The sequence below is a fragment of the Lipotes vexillifer genome, unplaced genomic scaffold (assembly GCF_000442215.2).
Source record: "Lipotes vexillifer unplaced genomic scaffold, Lipotes_vexillifer_v1.1 scaffold496, whole genome shotgun sequence".
Lineage (NCBI taxonomy): Eukaryota > Metazoa > Chordata > Mammalia > Artiodactyla > Lipotidae > Lipotes > Lipotes vexillifer.
Window position 1 is genome coordinate 7,780,507 of NW_006786690.1, and position 25,569 is coordinate 7,806,075.

The window sequence follows — 25,569 nt, forward strand, 5'->3', positions numbered from 1 at the left end:
GTGTGTGTGTGTGTGTGTGTGTGTGTGTGTGTGTGAAGCGCCCTTCCCACTGGTTCACATCATGTTGAATGTCAGGGCTGCGTGGTGGCAGGAGGCTGGTATTAAGTCATGAGTTCATCCCCTTGAGCTGTGTGTAGTCACTAATCCCGCTCGGTGCAGGTGACTGCATTCTAATTACCTGTCCTGGCTGTGCCTGCAGCCTTCCCGGCCAGTTATGACACTGATGGCGCTCCACATGCAGGTGGTGCCTGCCATAACCCATCCCTTGTTGCACCAGCTGCACATGTAATCGGTTCCTGGGGACCTTGTCACTCTTCCCTCCTTCCTTCCTGGTGATTGCTCAGGACTGTCCTCCTTCTCTCAGCAGCGGCATGGCAGGAAACATACAGGCTCTGTGTTCCAGTCCCTGCTCTGCCGCTGCCTGGCTGTGTGACCTTGGGCACGTCACTTCACCCCTCTGAGCTTCGGGCTTCTCATTTACAAATGGCCTGGGCTTCTGAGCATCCCCTTCTGAGGTCCTGAGGGCTCATGTTCTGTGATTTTTTTTTTCCCCCATTACGCCTGGAGCCTGATGTGCTTGCCAATCCTCATTTAATCCAAGAGGGGGGTCATTCTCCCCCATTTCACAGATGAGGAGACTGAGGCACAGAGAGGTGACCTGCTCAAGGCTGCAGGGCCTTGATTTAAACCCAGGATGAGGTGTGTGCCAACCCTTGCCTGGTGGGGTCTGCTTGGTTGCCAACCCCTCATTGGTCCAGGCGTGTTTAGGTCGGAGTGCATGGCTGTGATGGGGAGGTGGCGTTGAGCTGCAGACCCGCAGTGCCGTGCATTTACCTGCAGGATGGCACGGTCACTTGAAATAAACAACAGAGAGATCCAAAGTGCACATTAGGTTTCCAAAATAGCCTTGGGAGTTGCTGTTTTTCCTCAAAGCTATAAACATATCCTTGGGTGGGGCTCCCCCAGCCTCCTGGGCACAGACCCCCTGGGCCTCCAGCTTCTTGGCCTGGTGTCCAGACCCCCTCCTGGCTTCTGGATTTGAACAAGAGATGGAGTCCCAGAGGCTGAGAGCTGCTGACACCAGGGATGGGGGTTGGGTGGAGGGTCCCTGGGGGCTTGGCCAGGCCTGGGCAGAGAGGCTGAGTCCTGGGGACGGAGAGCTGTGAGCACTAACCTGCCCATCGGGGGCCCCATGAGAGGCAGGCGCGGGCGTCAAGATGAGAGAAGGGGATTGTTGGAGGAGATTAGAAGAGCTGGCAGGTTGTTTGGGAAACTGAGGCTGACGGGGAGGGGCGGGGTGGGCAGGGAGGTCATGTCCAAGGCCACACAGTGAGTTGGTGCTGCACTGACTCCAGATAGGGTCTCCTAAGGAAGGCCCTGGAGGGGACATTCCATGGGCCCTTTATCCAGCGAACATTTATTTAGTTTCTACTGTGTACCAGGATCTGTACTGCACTCTGGAGTTGCAGCTGGGAGCCAGAGATGGATCTCATCTTACAAGGGCTGAGTTAAGTAGAGGAAACGAACAGGTGAACAGATAACCTCAGTAGCAAATGACCAGTGCCTTTGGAGTACAGAAGAGGGGCGTTTGACCCTGACTGAGGAGCCAGGGAAGGCTTCCTGGAGGAGGGGATATACAAACTGAGGCCTGAAGTTGGCATAAGCTTCAGAAAAAGCTTCAGAGAAAGAAATGACAAAGTGGCATGTAGAGGGAGCCTTCCAGGCAGAGTATACAGCACAGGCAAAGGCTTGGAGGTGTGATGCAGCTTGTCAGGCCGGGCTGGAGGTGCCCTAGGGGATGCTGTTTTATCTTGCCCCACCCTAGCACGTGGCCACTTGCTCCGGGGCTCATCACACACCAGGTGGGAATGTCTACCCTTTTGGAAGAGAGGTGATGGGGCCCATTTCTCATATAAGCCTGATCGCCCAGCCCTTGCTCCTTGGGGAAGGCAGAGTGCCACCCAGTGAGGGCGAGGAAGGACAGTATTTATGGTGGGGTCTTCCTCCACCCATGGGAGAGGCAGCCTTTTGACTAATGGGGAAACTGAGGCACAAAACAATGTTGCAGCTGAGCTGGAGTCAGGACCCAGGGACCCTGCTTTTCCTTGGCTCCCTGGGCGGCTGCTGAGCCCCATGAGAGTACAGCTTTGTCACAGCCAGAGCTTTTGAGGGGCACAGAAGCCTTTTCCATGTCCATACCCTTGAGACAGCAACCCACTCCATGGAGGTAACTAGACAAATATGCAGATATGTATGTACTAAGATCCTCTTACAGTGTTGATTAGATTGCCAGGACTTGGGAACGGCAGTGCAGGACCCATTAGATCAGTGGTGCCACAGCCACCCGCTGTATCACCTGCTGGGAAGGGAGCTTGCTATGCGTTGTTAAGTGGGAAAAGCACACTTGAAAATTGCACATGGTCTGATCCCACTTTCACTATTAAAAGATCTCATACGGGGCTTCCCTGGTGGCGCAGTGGTTGGGAGTCCGCCTGCCTATGCAGGGGACATGGGTTCGTGCCTCGGTCCGGGAAGATCCCACATGCTGCGGAGGAACGGGGTCCGTGAGCCATGGCCGCTGAGCCTGTGCGTCCGGAGCCTGTGCTCCGCAATGGGAGAGGCCACAACGGTGGGAGGCCCGCGTATGAAAAAAAAAAAAAAAAAAAAAATCTCATACGAAAATAAAAAATCTCATAAGAAAGCATTGGGAAGGATGTGCAGCCAGTGTTAATGGCGATTCTCTCAGGGATGGAGGATTGGGTGGGTTTTTAAATTCTTTTTTTGTTTGTTTGGCTTTACCTGATTTTTGTTTTTTTCTGTTTCTTGTGTAATCGTAAAATCCTCAGGCAATTTAAAATAAGGGGAAAACGAGTGGGTATTTTTGTCTTAATGGCTTTGTTTTTTTTTTGACTAGGAGATACATTACATGATTCGAAATTTAAATGATACAGAAGAAATTTGGATGCATGCTACACCATGGATGAACCTTGGGGACATTATGCTAAATGCAATAAGCCAGTCACAAAAAGACAAGTACACTATGATTTCACTTGTATGAGGAACCTAGAGTAGTCAGATTCCTGGAGACAGAAAGTATATAGAATGGTGGTTGCCAGGGGCTGGTGGGGAGGGGGAATGGGAAGTTACTGTTTAATGGGGACAGAGTTTCAGTTTTGCAAGATGATGAGTTCTGGAGATGGGTGGGGTTTACATAACAGTGTAAACGTACTTAATGCCACTGAACTGTACACTTAAAAATGGTTAAAATGACAAATTTTATATTATGAGAATTTTACTACAATTTAGAAAATGGTACAGAAGAGGACAGAGTGACGAGTCTCCCTCCCACCCTGTCCCCAGCCACAAGGCTCTCCCTCTGGAGGCAACCACTGTTTTCAGTGTCATGGTGGAGGCTACTTGCTTTCCTCCCTCCTGCCCTGGGTACCATGGGCAGGGGCGACTCGGATGAGGCCCCTTCACTGATGAGCAGAGCAAAGATGCCTTCCACTCCAAGAGCCTGGAATGAGCACCCCCTCCCATCCCCACTTCCAGGGCACGAGGCAGCGGTGCCCAGATCTTCTAGCCCTGTAGGGTTAGGGGATTGAGGACCCGAGGCTGGGGGGTGGGGCAGAGGTCCTGCCTGGGGAAAGCCCCGGCCCTCGCTGTCCCTCTCGCAGTGCGAGGAGAGTGTTCTTAATTCAGTCCTGTGCGTCTAAGTGGGCACTTGGGAAACGTTTGTTGAATCTGTCGTGGGAGAAAGAAGATGGAATCTAAGCCAACAGCCAGAGGGGTTGGGCTGCGGTGGACGCTGAGGCTGCTGGGCTGGGCGTCCCAGAAACACCCCACACTCACTCACTGGGGCGTCCTCGGTGCCGGGTCTCATGCCAGCGCTGAAATGTGGCGCTGGATTGGACACGAGGGAGGTGAGACATCCTCCTGAGGTGAGACAAGCCTCCAAAGACTTGTTTGACGGCCCCGTGTGTCACCAGGCGTTGAGAGCAGGGAGTCTGGTTCGGTACCCAGGGATGCTGCGTGGCGCCTGGGGCCCTGACCATCCACTCAGCAGAGCTGCCACCGCAAGCTGAGCTGCCCATCCTCCATGGCAGGAGAGATAACATAAAGACCGCGTTCCGTGGCTATAACCAGTGTCCCTCTATTGAGCGTTACTAGGAGCTGAGCTCTGTGCTAAGCGCATAGCGGATGCTGACTCATTTAATACACCAGCCCCACAAGGCGGGTGCTTCCACTGGCCCCCACCTTAAAGATGGGAATCAGGAGCACAGGAGGTTCAGTGCTTTGCCGCAGCCACGTAGGGGTGGGACGGGTGGCAGGACTGTGGGCAGGTGTGTCTTGGCCAGTGGAGGTGGAACGCTAGGGCCTTTCTCCACCTGGGTTCTAGGGCCCAGGAAGTGAGTAAACAGGCAAAGCAAATGCCTGGCTAAGCGGCTCTCTTCCAAGTCAGTGACTGTGACCCAGGGGTACACATTGGTGCTGACCCCGGCAGGGTAATTTGGGGGTGTTTCCTGAGCAGTGTACTGGGAGGCATGGTAGGCAGTGGGGTTTATGGAACCGATGAGATGCTCTGACTACTGCGAGGCTGCTCAGACATGGGAGTCCCATGGACCTGGGTCTGGAGCAAGTCATTTCACCTGGGCCTCAGTTTTCTCACCTGTAAAGTGGGAAGGATAATGCCTGGTTCACAGAGCTGTGGTCGGAATAAAGTGACTAGACTAGCACAAAATAAGCATTTTACAGTGAAAGCGAGTCCTCCCTTTCTCCAGGAGAGCAGAGTCTGATGGGAGAGGCAGAGAAGTGAATACTTAACAGCACCTGGATGCCATGAGGAAGGCATGTGCTGGGGCTGGAAATACTAGGATGGGTGTAGTGACTCATCCTGGGGAAGTCCTGAAGGGCTTCCTGGAGGAGGTGATGAAGGTATCGCAAGCCTAGAAGAGGTTGGAAATGGTGCCCCAGAAACTTCACGGTGGCCTGCACTTTGGGACACAGATTCCTCCTCACCATGAGATGCTCATTGAGCCACTTTCCTTCTCGGAGCTGCCTGCTTGGTGGGGGACAGTGCCCACTTGGGTGTGGTTTCTAGACAGAAGCACTAGAAGGACGGCAACCTAATCCTCCCCCCTCCCCACCCAGAGTTCTGGGTTACCGGCATCCACGGAGCTGCCGGGTCTCCAAAGGGGCTTTCAATAAATGACACCAAAGTGGGAGTGATGCTATGCACCTGGGCAGATATGGACAGTGGGTAACTGGAACGGAAGACTGGTGTAAACAGCTGGAACCTCGGATTGACATTGGGACAGGTGACCAGGGGCACCTGTCGGCCTGGGAGAATGGCCTTCAATGCCTTGTGCCTGCTGGGGTGGCCCCATGAGAACAGCTGGGCTCTGGCTGGAGGGACCCCTCCTGCCTCAGTCTCATCTGCTGTCATGGCAGCCCTTGTCAAGACAGACTTCAAAGCCTGAGCACGCGCCCATTCATTCTTGGGGCATGTCTGGGGGCGTGGCGGGCAGAAGCAGGACACTTGCTGGGTTTTGCTGGCAGTGGAATCGGTGGTGTCAGCATCTGGCTCCCTTGGCCACCCCCACCCCTCTGTGCCCCTGGTCCCCCAGCCAGGTGACGGTGGCATCTAGATCTTTCCCATCATCATCATCAACATGATGGTTATGGCAGCATAGAGGCTGTGGGGTCAGCCAGTCCTGGGTTCGGGTCTGGCCGTGTCACTTGCAGTGTGGTCCAGGACCATTCTCCCAGTGTCTCTGACCATCTGCCGTTGGGAGGTCACGGGGGTGAGAATGATGTCACTGACTGCACCTGTCATACACGAGTCCACTGACTATTTGCAAAAAACCCTGTGAGATGGGTGGTCTTACCGAGGCTCAGAGACGGTTGGCAGCTTGCACCAGGTCACAGAGCTGCAAGATGTACAGCTGGGGTTTGACCCCAGGACCTTGTGGCTCCAGAGCCCCTGCCCATCCCTCCACTACACACACTGGTTTGAACCCAAAGGCTGATGTCCCAGCTGGCTTTGGCACTCTGTGGTTTATCAGATAGCTTTGCCGTCAGCATGGGGTGTTTATCAAACTGTTTATCCAGTTTGACACCATTGCATTAAGAATGGGAAAGTGATGCTAGAGGAGGGGAAGGGACTTGCCCAAGGTCGCACAGCAAGTTAGGGGCAGAGACGGGACCAGATACAGGGCTGCCTGCACAACGCAGGCTGCCTCGTTGCCTGAGGGGGTGTGGGTCTGGGGAATGCGGTCCAGGGACAGGCTTGCCAGTCTCTCCCTCCCTCCTCTCTCAAGGCCTGGTGGCTCCCTGCGGAGAGCCCCAGAGGCCAGCCAGCTGCCCTGTAAAGGGTACCCGTGGTCACTGAAACAGGTAGGGAGAGTGAGGATGACTCCACGCAGCTCAGCACCGCTGTCCATTGGCCAGGCTTGCGATCACCAACTTGCTGGGAAAATTCATTCGCCACCTCTCTCAGTTGCTTCTAGATCCCCAGAGGGTCAGGGCAGGATGGAGAAGTGTCCCTGCTTAGGTGGCCCGGGCCTTACGCACCCACCTGTCCTTGCCTCCCCCAGACAGGCGTAGTCAGGGCAATGCCAATGATGAGAATGGCCGTCCAGCAGGGGCGCCTGTGTACCTTCGCTCGAGCTCGTTTAATGTCCATGAGCCCTACAAGGTAGGATTGCTACCCCCGTTTCACAGAGGAGGAAATTGAGGTTTCTAGCTAGTGGTAAGCAGGCCTTCCAGGGACCACACAGTGGCAGACGGCTTTCTCAGTTTGCTGCCCTTCTCAGTGGGGCTGATGGAGACTCCCGTAGCGTTTGATTCTGTCAGGCCCGAGCAGCTCGTGGCAAGTGCTGCAGAACCAATCATGGAATGAGTGAGTGGACAAACGTCGAATCAGTGCATGCTGCCATCCCACCCCCTGCTTGCTGGTCACTGGTGATGAGGGCAGGGGCCAGCGGCCTGATGTTGTTAGCCAGGGTATCTCTGGATGGTGGTGACGTCCCTGAGGCTGTCTCCTCTTTTGGGCTCCAAGGAAGGGCCACATCCAGGGTGTGCACATCATATCCAGAGGGACTCTTAGAGATCATATTACAGATGGGGAGACTGAGGTGGAGAAGGGTCTTGCTGGGGTTGTGCAGTGAATTAGCAACAGAGCCAGGACTTGAACCAGGATCTCCTGCCCCCTCACCCAGAACCCTCTCCCCCACTGGGTACTTCCCCATGGACCCTAGACCCCCACCTACCCCAAGTATCCTTGCACAGACCTCTCCGCTGGGACCCCTGGTGTTTCAGGAGGCACCTGGTGTGTCAGGTTGAGAGCAAGTCCGTGTGCGTGCGTGCGTGCCTGCGTGCATGCGTGCGTGTGTGTGTGTGCGCTGGCAGCATGCTGGGAGAGGTGCACACCTGATATGGTGGCTGCTCAGCCCGGCCCCTCACCAGCTCCCAGCCTGTGCTCTGGCCTGCCCGGGCTGTTACTGCCCGCCTGTAATGGAATCAGCTGCCCTGGTTAAGTGTTCACATTAAATTAATACCTCCTCTGCAGAGACAATCAGCTGGCATTTAATTTGTGTTTCCTTCCGTGCAGCAAAGTACAGCTGGGCAGCTGGGCCTCTGATCGGCACATCTGGGAGGAGTCCCTTCCCCGGATGAGGGGCTGGGTGCCGATGGGAGCACCAGAGTCCACAGGGAGGGGGCCGGGAGGTACCCGTGAGGGCGGGGCTCAGGGGGATGGAGGGCCTCTCAGCTCACAGGCTGGGCGGCCCTGCCCTCCTTTTACTGGAGAGAGAAGATACAGCAAAGCAGATGAGAGGAGGCAGTCAGGAGATGAGTCTCCACGTGTTTCAGCATTGGGCTGCTCGGAAGGAGGATCTCCCTCAGAGAAAAGTGGGTTCTCACCGTGTATCCCTGGCTCCACCCCACTCCCACTGCCCTTTTGCTCATCTGTATTTTTTTTTTCTGCCACAAACATGAATTGTTTCTGATTTTCAACAAGGGTGGTGGTGTGGTCTGGAATGAGGAAGTTGACCCAGTTGTGATTTTTAAGCTCTCTAGGGGGGCTCAGCAGAAGCTAAGGGGTGGGGGCCCCCCGCGTGCCCACTCTGATCTGTTACCCATCGGCTTCTGCAAAACTGCATTTGAAGAAGGGTCCCCCTGGTCTGCCTCATCCTCCAGCTCGGATGTAAGTCTAGAGAAGGGCCTGCCAGTCAGGGCCCCAGCTCAGTCCCAGCTCTTCAGCGAGGGTGAGGCAAGGCACGTCCATGCGGGGAGGCGAAAGGCACCTCTGCCTCTGTGGGTGGGCTCGCACAGAAGCCAGGGGCAGCGCAGAGCCCCGGGGACAGGTGGGCGGAGTGGCTCCAGCACACCCCCTGGCAGCCTGCAGCCGGCTGTGCTGCTGTGGGGTGAGCTCCCCGTGCCCGGGTGAAAATTGCCCTCTGCCCATCTGCCCTCCGCCAGAGGCAAGGCCCATGCTTGGCCCAGAATGAAGTTTTCCACTGACAGCTCTGGCCTAGCCTCACCTGAGTTGGCTTTCCATCACCTGAGTGGGTCGGCCTGGGCGTGCCGGAGGCTGACCTTCCTTGGAAAGGTGCGGACTGTCCCTGTGAGGGCCTCCCAGCTCTCTGTGGTCTGGCCACTGGAGCCAGCGGTGGGATTCTGCAGTTTGAATTGAGCCTCGGAGCATCAGTTGTCTGCTGTGTGCCAGAGGTGGGACCGGGTGTTTTCACCCACACCACCCCACTTCATGTAGTTCTCACGACCCACCCTTGAAAGGGGTGGTGTGCTTCCCATCTCACAGATGAGGCAACTGAGAGGCCCAGAGAGGGTAATTAATTGACTTACTCAAAGTCATACAGCTGGGAAGCGGCAGGGGCAGTATTCGAATCCAGTCTCTTGCTGCCCAGGAGTCTCTAGGACTTTCTCTTCAGAAGCCCCAGGGCTATCCCGGGAGCCTAAGTCGTTTTCCTGGGGCTGCACCCACTTTCCTCTGGAGCCAGAGCCCCGGAGCCTCTTTCTGTGAATGAACAGGAAGTGCAAACTCTGTGAGTCAGCCCCGCTGCCAGAGACTTCAGCTTGTTTCCGCCCCTCAGCAGGCCGGGCTTTGTGGCCCCTTTCCGGTGGGTCTGTGTGTCATCCTGAGCTGGTGGGGGAGGGGAGACACTGGCCCTGAGTGTCAGCTGGGGGTGGGGACTGGCATTGAAGCTGCCAATCCCCTCCCCCCAGTGGCTTGCTGAGACTTCCTGTCCATCACGTGGTCCAGCGGTGGCTCCTCAGGAATGCGGGGAGACCACATCTGGCGGAGGCGGGGCAGCTACCTCCCCCTCCTGGCCACCTCTCACACATGTGCTCCTTCTGCTAAGATGCTGGCTGAGCCCCGCCGAGATCTCAGCAGCGGTGTAGGGCTGGAGAGTCATTTCCTCTCCCCGCTCATTGCCCTGACATCCCTGCTTTCCCATCCCGGGGCCTGGAGCCGTGGGAAGCGGGAGAGGGAAGCTTTCTCCTTCTCCCTGCCTGCTTCCTGCCCTGGCCCGCCCTCCCGCTGGCCTGGCCTCTCCCAGGGAAGCTCAGGAGCCAGTGGACGGAGCAGCCGAGTCCCCAAGCTGGGGCTGTGCAGACTGAGGATGTCCAAGGGGCCCTGGCTGGGGAGGGGCAAGCAGTGGGGCTGAGGAGTGATTGCTGCTGGGATCATTCATTCATTCAACAAATCCATTCAATAACTGTTTGACTCCTTACCAAGTGTGGGTGGGTTTAGGTGCAGGGAGAACAGCAGTGAGCACAGAAATGGTAATTATAACCAGTTCTCTGGCTGGGCAGACCCCCAGCTTTAGACCCAACTCCTCCGATGACTTGTATGGTGGCAGCCCTCCTGTGCCCCTTTTCCCACCTAGAACAGGTGTCTCCCCCATGATTCCTCTGTGCTCCAACAGGTCAGGGCACCTGGCCTGGGCACCAGGGTGCTACCTGTACCCACAATCACGTTCCCGATTTGTGGGTTCCCCAGTCTGAGCCCCTGCTTGTCCTTTGCATTGGCACAGAGGCCCCCCCCCCCAGGACTAACCCTTGTGCAGCACTGCCCTGTTGTGGATCACACCCAGTGGGTTTGGACACTGGTGAGCAGGGGGATTGGAGTGACTGAGTCCAGGGGCAGGAGGCTGGGCTGGGGCCAGGAGATGGGCCCTGGGGTCCAGTCCAGCCAGAACCAGCCCATGACTGGGGGCCAGTCACATGACCGTCAGAGAGTGTGGGAACAGAATGGCTTTTCTGGAGCGAGCCTGGGGTATGCTGGGCTCACACTGTGTCTCATTTACAGATGGAGAGATGAAGGCTCTGAGTGGGGGAGGCAGAGCCAGGGTTCAGACTCGTGTCTTTCCACCTCGCTCCTCATGAGCGCCGCTTGGGCTAGGGGAGGGGAGGGCACTCTGCTGTCCACTCCCTGGGTGACCTGCACCTCAGTTTCCTTATCTGTACACTCAGAGGCGTGGTCTAGGGGAACTCTGGTCCCCTTTTCAGCCTTCGCTCCTGGAGATTCTCTGAGTCTCTTGTTTCTGTAAAATAGAAACAACTCCCCCCCACACCCCTTGCTGGCTGTGTGATTTTGGGGGAGGTGCTTCATGCTTTTGGACTTTAACTTCCTCATCAACGACGTGGAGATAATAATAACCCGACTTAGAGGTTACTGTGAAACTAAAATGAGGCTCTGCCTGTGAAGCCCCTGAGGACGGTGCCTGGCACATCATAAGCACTCAGCCTGTGTTAGCTGCCCTATCACATCATCATCATCATGAGCGTCAGGATAAGCAGCAGTAGCAGCGTCAGTATCACCACCACCATCATCCATCCCACCTGCTTCAGAGGCTGGCGTGAGCGTCCATAGCCTGAGAGCGTTTTGAGGAGCTGGCATGCCTACAAGGCTGTTGTTGAAGGGTGTCTGTAGACGGGGGGAGAGTGAGAGGATGCTGCGGGGAGATGCTGGGGGCGAGAGAAGGTCCCTGTGATGGGGTCGGGGCAGGAGCTAGATCTGGGACCTGAGCACTCTTTGGAGGTGGAGAAGACGGAGGGTAGTCCATCGCTGTCCCTGGCATCGTGGGCCAGCTCTTTGGGTGAGAGCCATGCTTGATGAGAAGCCACAGCCAAGCCGCCTGGGAAAGATGGCCTCCTGAGGTCTGCTGCCTCAAGTCTGAGCTCAAGGAGGGAAAACAATGGAGGTGGCTGCGGAGGCTCAGGGAAGAGACGACATTTGAGACAAGCCTGGGAGAATGGATAGATTTCAGGAGGCTGAAGAGGAGGGAGGGAAAGGGGAATCGAGTTACCTCTGATTCTCTGCTTCCTCATCTGCAAAATGGGGACCATCCTTAGGGGAGGATTAAGTGATATTTTATCTTTTTTTATTATTAATTAATTAATTTATTTATGGCTGCATTGGGTCTTCGTTGCTGCGCACGGGCTTTCTCTAGTTGCGGCAAGCAGGGGCTACTCTTCGTTGCGGTGTGCGGGCTTCTCAATGCAGTGGCTTCCGTTTGTTGCGGAGCACCGGCTCTAGGTGCGCGGGCTTCAGTAGTTGTGGCACACGGGCTCAGTAGTTGTGGTGCACGGGCTCTAGAGCGCAGCCTCAGTAGTTGTGTCACGTGGGCTCAGTAGTTGTGGCTTGCGGGCTCTAGAGCGCAGGCTCAGTAGTTGTGGCGCACGGGCTTAGTTGCTCCGCAACATGTGGGATCTTCCCGGACCGGGGAATGAACCCATGTCCCCTGCGCTGGCAGGCAGATTCTTAACCACTGCACCACCAGGGAAGTCCCTTATCTTTTATATGTATATGAAGGCCCAACATGGTGTACACCACCCAGAAGGTGAGCAATAAATGTCCCTCTCTCCACTCCCTTCAAGAGAAAAGAATCTGGGGACTTCCCTGGTGGCGCCCACCACCAGGGAAGCCCTCACAACACAATGAGGAGTAGCCCCCGCTCGCCACAACTAGAGAAAGCCCATGCGCAGCAGCAAAGACCTAATGCAGCCAAAAATTAAAAAATAATAAAAATAAATTTAAAAAGAAAGAGAAAAGAATTTGGAAGTTTTATGAGCTGGTGGGTCAGGGCGGGCAGGGGTGGATCTAAGTGATTCAGGCTGTCTTGGCCTTGGCTAGAGTTTTTATTTTCCCACCTGTAAAATGGGGAGGAGGTTTCTCTGCAGCTTCACAGCCCACTGTGTGAGCTCCTGTGCTCAGCAGTGGGCCGCACATGAACGTCAGGAGGGCAAAGGCTTAAATGACATGACATCCACCAGCCCCTGACCCATAGTAGGTGTGTCCCCTCTTGGTGGCAGCTGGCTACTCCCTGGCCTTCCTGCTGGCCCGTCTTTGCTTATGTTGGTCCTGCTGCCTGAAAGGGCCTGCTGTAACCTTACTCCTGTGGGCAGATCCAGGTCAGGAGAGGGGGCTGTGCTTCCTGTGGGAAGCAGGTTTTGGAAGGTCAGAGCCCACAACTTGGTTGACCAGTTTTTGGTTAAGCTGCATGCTCGCTCTCTCTGGGCTGAGTTGCAGTAAATGCAGGGCATCTGGGGTGCCTTAAGGAATATCACTCAACCATCCTTTCACCTCGGTCAGCCAGAGCAGCTGAAGGGCAAAGCTTTTCTGCACTGTCAACATTGAAGCCGGCAAAGCCAAGCTTTCCCGCTGCGGCTGGGAGGGGAGGTCAGTGTAGGCAGCAGGTTTGGTCTGTCAAGCCAGCTGCTGTCAACACACGGGGGTCCTTCTTGGGTCTGCTGGGGGCAGGTGCACCGGCTGACTGCCCACCTCTCCAGCTCTGGTAATAAAAGGCCCATGAAGTCATTTGTGCAAGCTCATCTGGGGTGCAGCTTAGAGAGGCGAGGGGGCCACCGAAGTGCCTTCTAAAGGGGAGCTCATTAGAAATGAGCCCCACCCCAGACCTGCTAAATCCGGGTCTGCACGTGAACAAGCTCCCTGGGTGATTCCCATGCATATCACAGTTGGAAACTGGATGCTTTAGAGCATGAGCTTGGCTTGAGTCCCATCCTTGCTTACTAGCTGTGTGACCCTGGACAAGTTACCTCAACTCTCTGAACCTCAGCTCTCTCATCTACAAAATGGGTTTGGGGAAAATTTCTTTACCCAAGAGTGTTAGTAATTCGCATGAAAGCCGATGAGATGTGTACAAGGCACTGAGCCCAGTGCGTGGGACTCAGACTGTGCTTGCCAGTCAGTGGCTGCTGCTACTACAGCTAATGTGTCTGGAGATCCAGAGACGTGGCTTAAGTTCTCGCTCTGAGTTTACTTGAGACAAGTTGCTTTCCTTTGCTGGGCCTCATTTTTCCCGTCTGTTCAATGGGTCTGTTGACCCCTGCCTCACCTTCCTCACAAGAAGTTTGCTTAAAGGAAAAGTGAGGAGGGGCTGGGCCTTATCCCCAAAAGCCCGTCTTGGAAATGAGTGTGTGTGGAGGAGAGATATCCCTGGGTACCCGCATCTTCAACCCTCACTGCCCCCTCCTCTGCTGCCCCTGGTGTTGCTGCAAGATGCAGTAGTGAGGCTGGCCTCAGGAGCTAGGCTGCAGCCAGCGCCACACCGGGCTCTCCCTTGTCCCTGCTCTGCTCAGCAGCTTTGGAATTGAGCCCCCTGCCCCACTCAGGGCAGTGTGGCTAGTAGAGATGATTCAGCTCGGGACCTGTGTTCTGGGCCTTGGCCTCCCTTGAGGGGAGCCCCAGATGCCCCATGCTGCTGGGCGAGGTGAGGGCAGCCTTGAACTTCTCCCCACCTGGGATTCCTCTTCCCCACACTGGGCCTGGGGCTGGACTTCGTTTTCCTATTTGTACAACGAGGGTGTTCAGTGAGATGATCCCACCTGGGTTAGACCCTTAGATTATCTTGCTGCCCCTCCTTATCTTCCTCTGTGTTCCTCATCTCTGCCAGGACCCCTGTCCCAGCCCCACTGCCCACTGGGTTCTGAACTCTGCAGCCCACAGAAGATCTAGGCCTGGCCACCACCACTGGGGGCTGGTAAAGACCGAAGGGAACGGGGGATGGGGGGTGAGTGGCGGGTGTGTCCTCTGGGAGCCCTGGCCGGGGCCGTCGTGTCTCATGTGGGAAAGAGGAGGAATTTTCCTCTGTGTGTGCAAACAGTATCCGTTTTCTCTTGTTTCCAAAAGCTGGTGACGTAACCCACTCTTCAGCCATCCCTCCCCTCTGGCCTATTTTTAGCTGGCCCCGACAGCATCCTAAAAGGCTTCCAGACCTGCCTGCTCTGAGGCCATGTAGGGAGGCAGCCGTAGGGTGAAGAAAGAGAGAAACTCCTGGTCGGTCTGTCCCAGGATGGGGGTGGGGGGAGAAGGACCTGTCCCTCTGGGGAAGGAGGGGCATCTGGGTGGGGAGTGGGTTAGGGCTCTGATGGGTCCTGGGTCTACAGGAAGCCTGGCAGGGTTACAAGCACGCAATCTGGAGTCTCCAGCCTGGGTTTGAGTCCTGGCCCCACCTGTCCTTACCCTGACCTTGGGTACCTGACTCTTCCTTGCTTGCTTCACCTGTGACTTGGGGATCATGGTGGCACCTAGGCTAGAGGGTTGTTTTGAGGATTGAATTACATCACGTAGAATGGTGCCTGGTACAAAGTAAGCGCTCAGTTAAGGTGGGCTGGTATTGTTGTGGTAACTCTAATTATTATCATCCCGTCCTGCCTCCGGTTAATGCTGGGGGTACACTCAGAGCCCCCATGTGCCTTATCCCCTTTGTCCTTTCCTGTTCAACTTCAGCCCACATATATACAAACGAGATGACATATGTAACACCCCTGGAATAGAGCCTGGCACTTAATAAGCATTAAATAAGGGAGAGTTATATTTATTTTTTGTTTTAATGTAATGAAACAGACCTGGGTTTGAAGTCCAGCCCCACCCCCTAACTAGCTGTGTGTCTTTGGGTAAGGTATTTAACCTCTCTGAGCCTCAGTTTCCTCATCTGTAAGATAGGGATGATAACAGCTAGGTAGGAGATGTCTTTGTTGGTTAGGGTAGGTTGTAGGACAAATTGACTCCGAGATTGCGATGGTTGGCACAATCAGATTTGTTTCTTGTGGTTGCAAAGGAGAGCCTGAAAGTGGTGCTGGCTGCAGCCTTGCCCCTGAGAGCAGCTTCAGTACCATGTCTTACAGGAATGGAAGGAGCAGTAGCATTTGTACAGTGCTTTACAGTTTTTGTGGGGGGCTGGCGGTCCCTCCTGCCGTCATCTCCCAGTGGTGCTGTGCTCATGCCCGGAGCCTGGCACCCGTCACCACCACCTGGTATCATGGGTCACCTGGCTGTCCCACACATCTAGCTCCATAGACTGGGAGTTCCCGAGGGGCAGGCAAGGATAGAGTCGCTGCTGCACCTTCCTTACCCAGCCCGGGGACGGGCCCAGGGTGGGTGCTGGCATTGTATCTGAGGCTGGACTGGCCTGGGGAGGCTGCCCTCTGACCACCTGTCCCTCTTGTCTCTTGCAGATGGGAGGAGGAGCTCGCCAAGCGCATGAACCTACAGACCATGGTGGACACGCTGCAGGAGGTGAGAGGTCCCGACCAGGAGAGGCTCGCAGGAGAACCACATGGCCAAGGGGCAAAGCCGGGGACAGTTCCCAGCACAGCCTCTGTGCTCTGCTACTTCCTGCTGCCTCAGTCTCTGCTCGATGGAGCCGGAGGCCTCTCCTGCCTCCCCTCCTTGGGGCTGGGAAGGCACCAGCACAAGAGTTGCAGAAAAGCTTGGGCACGGGAATCCTGGTGCTGCCCATGGCGTGCGGGAACAGACTCGGGGCTGAGTGCCCTGCAGAGGGCGGGTGGCCACATCATCAGGTGGGCTCCCAGCCCTGGCAGGTGCTCAGCCGTGGGCATGAGGACATTCTTTTGCTCTTCTGGCTCGGTGGCTCTGTGTTCTGGGTCCTGCTTCTCACTCGCCTGCTGTGTATGCCAGGCAACAGACTTTACCTTCTTGGCCTCTGTTTTCCTCTCAGCCAAATGGGCGCAAGAATGGCAACCCCATGAGAAGGCATGGAAAGCTCTTTAATTGCCTTCTGATATTTAAAGTATTGATCCTCTAAATAAATAAACAATAACCAAAAAAAAAAAAAAGAAAGAAGAAAGAAAGAAAATAAACACTGATCTTCGAAGGAAGCTAGAGACAGATTAAAATAATGTCAATATGCAGAAGAAAAAGGATGAACGTCCCCCCCACCCTGCTTTCTTTTATAAGAAAAGTACTTTTTGCTTTATACACATAACATGCTCGTGGTCAAATACCTGGAATATTCAGAAAAACACAGAGAAGAAAATAAAACTCACCTCCAGTTCTCCCCCCTCCACTGTGGATAAATTGGTGTGTGACCTTCTGGTCTTTTCTGTGCAGACACACACAAGCCCGAGGTGTGCATGCTAGGTTAGGTTGCCACGTGTGACATTGCCATATTCTGGAGATCGGAGATGGTCAGATATTTTGGCAGTTTCACGTGAATTGACCTACTACTCGGATCCCTTTTACATCCACTTTTTCTCTTAATGTCTGCCATGGATTTTTCCATACAATAAATAATCCTTGGAGAAGTGTTTTAGGCTGAGCAATGCCCTGTGCTGAGCGAGGGCTGAGTGGGGACCCAGGCTGGGACGAGGTCCTTGGCACCCCTTCCTTCCCTGGCACAAAGACACCCGGCTTGGTTGGATGTCAGGTGTCCAGGGCTCTGGACCCAGGTGTCCATCCCCTCCCCTCCAACAGGGAGACCAGCCCCCCTAAAACCTCCCCCATCTGCATCCCCTGTAGGCAGCGCAGGAAGCAGAAGCCATCCAGGAGGAGATGAATGAGAAGATTGAGCGTCTCAAGGCCGAGCTCGTGGTGTTTAAGGGGCTCATGAGTGACGTAAGTGCCACCGACCGCCACCCCCAGGCATCATGACTTCCCCCCACAGCCATCATGCAAAACGCTTCATTCACTCCGAGGCTCCAGAGCTCGGCTTCTAGTTAGAATCCTGGCTGGCTGCGTTTGACCCGTGAGGATGACGGATGCATCGGAGACGAGGCCCCCCCCCCGCCCCCTCCCCACTTCTGCTTCCCTTGGTCTGAGTAGAGATGCATCTATCTGCTGCTTTAACCCATCCCGCCCTCCCTGGGGCTCTTCTGATGGTCTGTGTGTGTTTGCTTCATCTCCTGCCAGCTCACCACGGTGAGGGCGGGTGGTGGCCATGGGCCTCTGTGTCTGGGCGCAGCAGCGGCCAATGGCAGGTTGAAGGAGACCCCGGGTCTGATCTGCGCCGGCCTGAGAGGCTCCCCGGGCCAGCGGCCTTCAGCAGGCTTTGCTTTGTAAAGTCGGGACAGGCCAGTGTGTGCATCCTTGGGATGATCGGAGCCCCTCTGAGTAACCGTGGACAGGGGCAGCTGATGGCAGCAAGGGCCCTCTTCCTACTGGGGACCTGGTTTCCTGCCACCTTCAAGCAGCGGGTAGTATGTAGAGAGAGTCTCCACAAAGGAGAAGGAGCCCAGTACAGGTGACTCAGCCTGGAGCAGTTCTGGTCCCGAGAGGCGTGGAGCTGGGGTGGCTGGAAGAGGCCATGTGGCTTCCCCTCACCGGGGTCCAGTGGACCCCCCCATCCTAGGCAGCCCCAACCATCAGCCGTGGGAGGAATCTCTGTGTGGGGGACAGGTGGAGCAGGCCCGGTGGGAAAGCAGGGGGGTCTTTCAGCAGTGGGACTTGTCTTTCTTTTTTCTCTGCTCTGACAAAATAAGCACTGACGCTGTATCTGCTGAGAGGATGCCTTCCAGCCCTTAGGGTGACCAGCAAACACACTGTCCACTCGGCGCCGAAGCCCTAGGCTCCCACAGTCCCTCCGCCCCCTGCCCTGAACCCGAGCAGCTGGCCCGACCCTTCAAGTCCAGAAAAGGCTCAAGGACCCCCTTGGACTGCGGGGCCTCCCGCCCGACACCTGGGGGTCTCCCCACCCCTCTGTCCAGTCGGAGCCTGGGAGCGCCTCCCCAACCCCATGCTTGCTCCATCCCTCGCTCACGTAACCCCCTGCTGTCCTCCCTGCAGCCCATGACAGACCTGGACACAAAGATCCAAGAAAAGGCCATGAAGGTGGACATGGACATCTGCCGCCGAATCGATATCACGGCCAAGCTGTGCGATGTCGCACAGCAGCGGAACTCGGAAGACGTGTCCAAGATCTTCCAGGTGACTAGGGCTGCCCTGCTCACCAGCTGCCACTCCCAGCCGCCCACCGCCCTCTGCCCCTGCCTGGCCACCCAACCCCCATTTTCCTGGCACCCTGCCCACGCCCCTTCCCCCCCGAGGTAGCATTTTGCCCAACCCTCTGGCCTCCCCAGGAAAACGTAGAATCAGGGATGCATAGACTCATAGGCACGTCTGACTCCATCATCAAGGCTGACCGCTTCATCCTATGGCTGAGGATGCCGCTCACCCGGGCGGGTGGTGGGCGTGACAGGCTCCAGGACGGACATGGCAGAGCTGGGAGTAGGACTCAGGTCTCTGGACCCTCCAGGGCTCAGTCCATCCGTCCACCCTGCATCCACTGCCCTGCTTCCTGCCTCTTCCTCTGGGAGCTGGAGCTGGCTACAAATGCCATGGTCGGGGAGCCCTGGCCAGGCTATGGGAGCACTGGGTGAGCTGGCCTGAGCCCTGGTCCACGAGCCTCAGAATTCAGAAGAGGAGCTGTTGACTGTTGACTCTTTTTCAGTCCCACATTGAGACTCACTCCATACCGCCCCCCCCCACCCCGCCTCCAACCAGCAAGGGACTTGGTGTGTCCCAAGCAAAGGCGTTGGGTTAGCATTGGCAAATGTCCTCCAGGGAGGGCTTGGGGGCTGGTCCAGCCCAAAGGGCGTGCGTCATTCTCTGAAGGCTGCTGCTTGAGTTTTGGGTTGTGGTTTGGCTTTTGCTTGAGCCCAGGGCAGTATGGCGTGTTGTCGCTTTAAGTATGTGACTTTGGATGTAGTGGGGTGAGGTCTGGGCTTCCCTGGGGCCCATTGTCCACCTGCCCCTTTGCGGGGAAGCAAGGGACCATTTCAGCCTTCGTCTGGTTTGTCGTGTCTTGTCTGCTTGGAGTGGAGGGAGCTTGTTGAACCTGGGGCTGCCTGCCTGTCAACTTTGCATGTGAACAGGAGGGCTCTGGGAAGCGTGGAGCCGACTGCACCTCTGTAAGGGGTTCTCCGTCTCTCTGGCTGCCTCTGAGACATACTGGGCGACTCAGTGCCCCAGTCTGGCCTGCTCTTCACCCCAAATGATGGGGCTGCCTCTCTGGTGAAGGGGTGAGCTGAGCTAGCCCAACCACCAGGCCTCCCAGGGCAGGGAAGGGTCCAGGCCATCTGCCCCTCCATCCTGCATGTCTCCCCACCTCACGCTTCCTGCGAACGCCGCCTGCTTCTTAGAGGACCCGGCATCAAGCAGTGGCTGCACCAGCCATGCTCCATCCATGCTATGGGACGCCGGCTCCCTTCCCAGTCCACCTCGCCCTCCATCCCAGCAGAGCCTCCCAGTGACCTTGATCTTTTCCTTTCCGGGTCAGGTGGTCCCCAAAAAGAAAGAGCGTAAGGTGGCTTCGGATGATGACATCTCTGAGCAGGACGGGGAGGTGAACCGGTTCTCAGATGACGAGGTCGGCTCCATGAACATCACAGACGAGATGAAACGCATGTTTAACCAGCTGTGAGTATCCCTGCTGCCTGGGGGCTCCTCTCCGTTTCCCCAGGTTGGGCAGGTCAGGGGTGGCAAACCGGTGACCTGGGCCGGAAGTAGCCTGCAGATGTTTTGTTTGGCCAGCACGGTGCTCTGAAAGAATTTGGATTCGGAGTTTCACATTTTCAGAAAGGGTCAAATTGGTAATGGTGGTCATATTTGTGGGCGATTCTTTTTTTTTTTTTATTGAGATAATATGACTGACGTGTAACATTCTGTTAGTTTCAGATATGCAACATCATGGTTTGGTATTTGTATATGTTGTAAAATGCTCACCACAATAAGTCTAGTTAACATCCATCACCATAGAGAATTACAATTTTTTTTTCCCTTGGGATGAGCTGCTGCCCAGGTTAGTGGCAGAGTTGGACTGGGTATGGTCAGTGGTGGGCTGGAGCTGGCTTGTACCAGTTTGTAAAAGCTGATTGTACGCATGTCTGCCCACTCCAGGTTTAGCGATGGCACGTTAGTAGCTTAATATTTGCCACGATGGGAAATTGTCAGGTGCTACCAGTCTGGGCAGCCCTCTCCCACCCCTGTGGACAGCTGACTTACTAGAACCTGGCTGCGTACAGTCATCCGGGGCAGGGATGCATTGTAGCCTTGGTGTACCCAGTGCTATACTTGCAATCCTGATCCATTTTGGCTCTAATCCGTAGAGTATCCCGGTGTGGGCTTGGGGAGGGTAGGGGTGCAGCTGTGGGCATTGGCTGACTCACCTAAGGGCCTTGAGTCAGAGAGCAGGCTGGGACTGGGTCTCTGGCGTCCTCCTTTCCCCCTGCCCCACTGGCCTGCTCTTGCCTGCTGTCTCCCCTGAGCCCTGGGAACTCAGCTTTTGCCCAGGACTGAAGTCCTCCCTCCCCACCCCTACCTCCCCCACCCCTCGCGTCTGAATCTCAGGGCCCAGCACACTTTCTGGCCTGATGTCCGTTCTCTGGAGTCCTGAGCTTCCAGCAGCAGGGCTGGCTGGATTCAAGTGCTTGCCTCTGATGAGCCATCACCGACCTTCCAGGCCCCTCCAGGAGGGCACCTCCTATCAGCAGGCGCTCCTGCCATCATACTCATTTCCAAAGCCAGGGGCACAGGCCTTTCCTAATGCTTCCTGCAATGCTCAGGGCTGGCCTAGCATGGTAGAGTCCCAAGATCACTCTGCCCAGCCCCTTCATTGCACAGATGAGGCTCAGAGAGGGCTGGGCAAGTCTGGACAGAGCCGGGCCCCTGACTCCCGGTCCAGCGCTGTCTTCATGCTCAGAAGAGATTTCCTCTTCTGTTTCCTTGCCACACCATCCGCACCCTGGTGACTTGTCAGGAAGACGGGAATTGGACCTGAGTGGGATGGGTTTGCCCAGCACTTACCTATACTTGCTGTTCCCTTGAAACAACATGGAGATGGGGCTGTGTTTGTGGTTTTGCTGTTTTGAGGGTGACAAGGAGATTCCTAGACTCTCGATTCATCTTTCACCATATCCCCCCACACCCAGTTCTCATAGTCTCATCTTTCGCTGATGAGAGGGGCTTTGGAAGAGAACCCTTGGTCGGGTCTAGGTTTTCTGAACGTTGCTGTGGGCATTTCTGAGTGTAGGGCAGGGTTGTATGCCCCAGAGACCCAGGCTGGGTTCATTTGGTTGAATTAAAGGGCTGCTTTGAAGAAAGTGTTGTCCCTGGTTTTCATAAAGTCACCAGGAATCCATAGGCTGCCCAGGAAGTGGGGTGAGCTAAAAAGCTGTGCTCCCAGGTATATGAAAGAGCTTTCTTTCCAATGCTGCTAAAATGGGCACCTGAGCATTGACAGGTCTGAACTGGGTTCAGTATCCAATTAGGTTGATCTGGTTGTAAAGTTGCCTACTTCAAAAAAAAAAACAACAGCCAACCTCTGATCACCCCTCCACCCTTGTAGTTCTAGCCAAGGTCACACAGAAGGCACCAGGGCAGGGCCCCATGGCCCCCTCCCGCTGACATCTCTGCGGGCTACGGGCTGAGACCCAAGCCAGAGCCCCCACTGCCCTGGGCCAGCTCCTCTGAACTCCTTGAATAATGCACCCGTGTCAGGGCTGTTTTGTTTTGATCAAAATCAGTTGCTTGGGCTTCAGGCCCAGGAGAAGGGGAGAAATTTGCTACTTTCTCTGCACTGCTGCCAGCCTTCCTGCTCAGCCCTGCCCTCCAGATCTGGGGGGAGGGGGGCGCCTCTTCCCAGCCCTTTCTCTTGTGCAGGCAGCTTCCTATCCTTTCTAGTTCCCCATTACTCAGCTGGGGTTTCCTTCTTGTCTCAGCCGCTGGGAAGGAAGTGAGGTCAACAGTCTAGTATGTGAGGTGGCGATGGGTCGACGACGACAACGCTTGACCCAGGGGCTAGCCCTGGAGCTGTCTTGCTGTGGGGGGCGGGGGATGGGGGTGGGCAGCGCCTCACCCTGCAGCCCTGCCCCAGCTCTGGTCCCTGGATGCAGGGAGCCACCTGCAGGCTCCCGCAGGAACCGCTTTTTGGTGGGGAACCTGGCTCCCGGGGGTGCTCTTGGGCTCTGCCCGGTGGCTCCAGCCTGGTCCATTGTCAGCAGGGTGGGAGCAGTGCCCTGTAGGATCCAGAAAGTAGTTGAAGGAGTGAGCGTGGGCAGTGGGGAGAGCCCTGGGGTGGGAATCAGGACTTGGGACCCACATCTTCCTCTGCAGCTGATTCACTGGGTCAAGCAATTTAACTCCTGCAGGCCTCACTCAGCCTTCCCATCTGAATAATGGGCATATTGGGCTGAATGATTTTTACGGTCCCCTCCAGTTGGGGTAACCAGTACACCTCCAGAACCCCTTCAGTCCCAGGCACACCTGTATGGTCCATCACCCTACTTCCAGTTCTAGTGAATAGGGAAGCCCAGAAATCGCTCAGGCTTTGCATTCAAGTCTGATTTCCAGCATGTATTATTCTAGAAGTCCACCTAATCCCTCTGAGCCTCAATTTCCTTACCTGTAAAATGGGACTAACAATCACGCTCACCTCACAGGATTGTTGTGAGGATGGAATGAATTGCATTTTAATACATGCATGGTGGCCTGTCCCGTGCCCAGCACATAATAGGTGCTTGGTGATGTTTTGATGGGCAGGAAAAAGCCATAGGAAACAGAAAGATCTGGCTTTCAGCCCTAGGTTCTTTTTTTTTTTTTTAATTTTTATTGGAGTATAGTTGATTTACAATGTTGTGTTAGTTTCAGGTACACAGCGAAGTGAATCTGTTACACATATACATATATCCACTCTTTTAGATTCTTTTCCCATATAGGCCATTACGAAGTACTGAGTAGAGTTCTCTGTGCTATACAGTAGGTTCTTGTTAATTATCTATTTTATATATAGTAGTATGTATATGTCAGTCCCAACCTTCCAATTTATCTCTCCCTCCCTTACCCCCTGGTAACCATAGTTTGTTTTCTACATCTGTGACTCTATTTCTGTTTTGTAGATAAGTCCACTTGTACCCTTTTTTTAGATTCCACACATGAGCGATATCATAGGATATTTGTCTTTCTCTGACTTACTTCACTCAGTATGGCAATCTCTAGGTCCATCCATGTTGCTACAAATGGCATTATTTTGTTCTTTTTTATCAGCCCTAGTTTCTGGTACAGCCTAGCTTAGTGTGGCTTTGGACAAGGGAATTATTCTTTCTGAGCTGCAGTTTCCTCATCTGTAAAATGGGAATAATAATAATACCCACTTTTCCAAGTTGCAGAAAACGTTATATGAATCACCTCAGGCATAGCAGGGGCTCCAGGAATGAGTTATTAAATGAAAGGAAAACAGTCACAAGATTGGACTTGGGAGGAAAATATCTTCAGTCTCCATTAATGAAAGCCTGGCATCTTTAGGAATATGCATTTTAAATTGTATAAATAATATGTAAATACACTCTGCATTTGAAAAGAGTTAAACTCCAAGGAGAAGGCATGCGTCCCCTTTGGCCACCGCCCCTGCCTTTTTGGATGGCCACCTGGCAGGAGCCCAATCATCAGGGCAGTGTCCCTTGCTCTCCCCTGTCCAGGCCCCTGGAGCCTGGCTTTGTTCACTCATGCCCTCCTGTGTCCCCCCACAACAGGCGGGAGACCTTTGATTTCGACGATGACTGTGACAGCCTGACGTGGGAGGAGAATGAAGACACACTTCTGCTCTGGGAGGACTTCACTAACTGCAATCCGAGCATTGACCTGCAGGGCGAGGTGAGCCGGGCGTGGCTTCCTAGAGGTTGGGAGGTAGGCATTGGGAGCACTTCCTTTCCACGATCCCGCATCCCGCACTCTTTCACTGCAGCCCTCACCACCCAGCTAAGTTGTCCCCTCTGTTCTGTTTCCCCAGCAAGAGGAAAACCTGGGCAACTTGATCCATGAGACTGAATCCTTCTTCAAGACGAGAGACAAGGAGTACCAGGAGACCATAGGCCAGATCGAGGTGAGGTGTTAGCGTGTTCACATCACCCGGTTGTGACCCCCGAGACTCACGGTGATTAGGTGCCCGTGTGGACAGGGGCTGGGAGAGCGAGGCAGACGTAGGATCGGAAGTCAGGACATCTGCTGATTCCCTGCTTAGTGTTGGGCAAGTCACACCCCTCTTAGGGCCTCAGTTTCCTAATCTGTGAAATGGGGGTGGTGATCCATGTTTGCCCCAGAGAGGTTTTTTTTTTAAGTTATTAACTGAGATGATGATCTCAAAATAATGAGAACTGACATCTGAGTGACATCAAGTGACACTGGGCACTCAGCCCTTTAAAAATACACCCTCCCTGGTATCTGCATACCTTATGTATGTATCTAGAGGGACCTGGGTGCCTCCACACTATGCAGTAGGTACTGTGTGCCCCATTTTACAGAGGAGGAGTTGAGGTTAAAAGAGACCAAGTGACTTGCCTAAGGCCCCCCAGCCAGGAAGCAGCCTGTAAGCCCAGTTCTCCCAGCTCTGGAGCCTGTGTGCTGGGCCACATCTGTCAGTGAGAGTCACTGCTGTTGTCACTCTGGAGAAAGAGAAGGCCAGCTCCTTTCCTGGGGGATGTATCACTTGGTAGAGGAGAAGGGTCAGAAACACAAGAGACTTCAGGACTTTTCTAATCCAGTCCACAGAAAGGACTGCAGGGATGCTGGACAGGGTGGAGTTGCTAGGGCTGCCCCAGTGGTTGCTAAGCAACCACTCACCTTCCACCAGAAGTGGTTCTAGGGGCCCTGCACCAGTATGTAGAGAGCAGAGAGGAGAGGGAGGGCCCTGAGGGCGTGGTGTCCTGGGGTGGCCCCAATGCTGCCACCACCACTGAGGACGGGAGGTTGCTGAGTGGTCTGCTATGAGGGAAGGTGACTTGGCCTCCCCTTTATGCCATGTTGGTTCCTCTCAGCTGGAGCTGGCCACGGCCAAGAGCGACATGAACCGACACTTGCATGAGTACATGGAGATGTGCAGCATGAAGCGGGGCCTGGACGTGCAGATGGAGACCTGCCGCCGGCTCATCAAAGGCTCTGCAGACAGGTACCTGGCCTTGTCCTCCCTGGCAATGCAGTGGTGGCATCCTTGGGGTGGGTGGCGGGATTTGTGGGGCTGCAACTTATAGCCTGGTGGTTTCACCTGCCCAGGCCATTGGTCTATCCGTCCATCCACCTGTCCATGCATCCGATGACTATTAGCCTCCTGCTATGTGCTAATGCCTTACACATCTAATCTCACGTGACCGCTCACAACAACCCTGCCCCCATTGATTCAACAGCTACTGTTGAAGGCTGGCTCTGTGCAAAGCCATGGGGATACAGTGATGAGCAGAACATTCGCAGCCCTGGCCCTCCTGGAGCCCACGCCCCACTTCCTGCTGAGCTGGTGG

The 25,569-nt window shown here is 55.0% G+C and overlaps 1 protein-coding gene across 1 annotated transcript in view; it reads left to right on the forward strand.

Moving 5' to 3' along the window:
* Positions 1-25,569, forward strand: part of IFFO2 (intermediate filament family orphan 2) — a 46,902-nt gene that overhangs the window by 19,279 nt on the left and 2,054 nt on the right. The window contains exons 2-8 of the mRNA XM_007459252.1: positions 15,505-15,565; positions 16,808-16,903; positions 18,071-18,211; positions 19,563-19,702; positions 23,812-23,932; positions 24,069-24,161; positions 25,093-25,223. Coding sequence (XP_007459314.1) covers positions 15,505-15,565; positions 16,808-16,903; positions 18,071-18,211; positions 19,563-19,702; positions 23,812-23,932; positions 24,069-24,161; positions 25,093-25,223 — 783 coding nt within the window. The remainder of the gene's footprint in view (positions 1-15,504; positions 15,566-16,807; positions 16,904-18,070; positions 18,212-19,562; positions 19,703-23,811; positions 23,933-24,068; positions 24,162-25,092; positions 25,224-25,569) is intronic.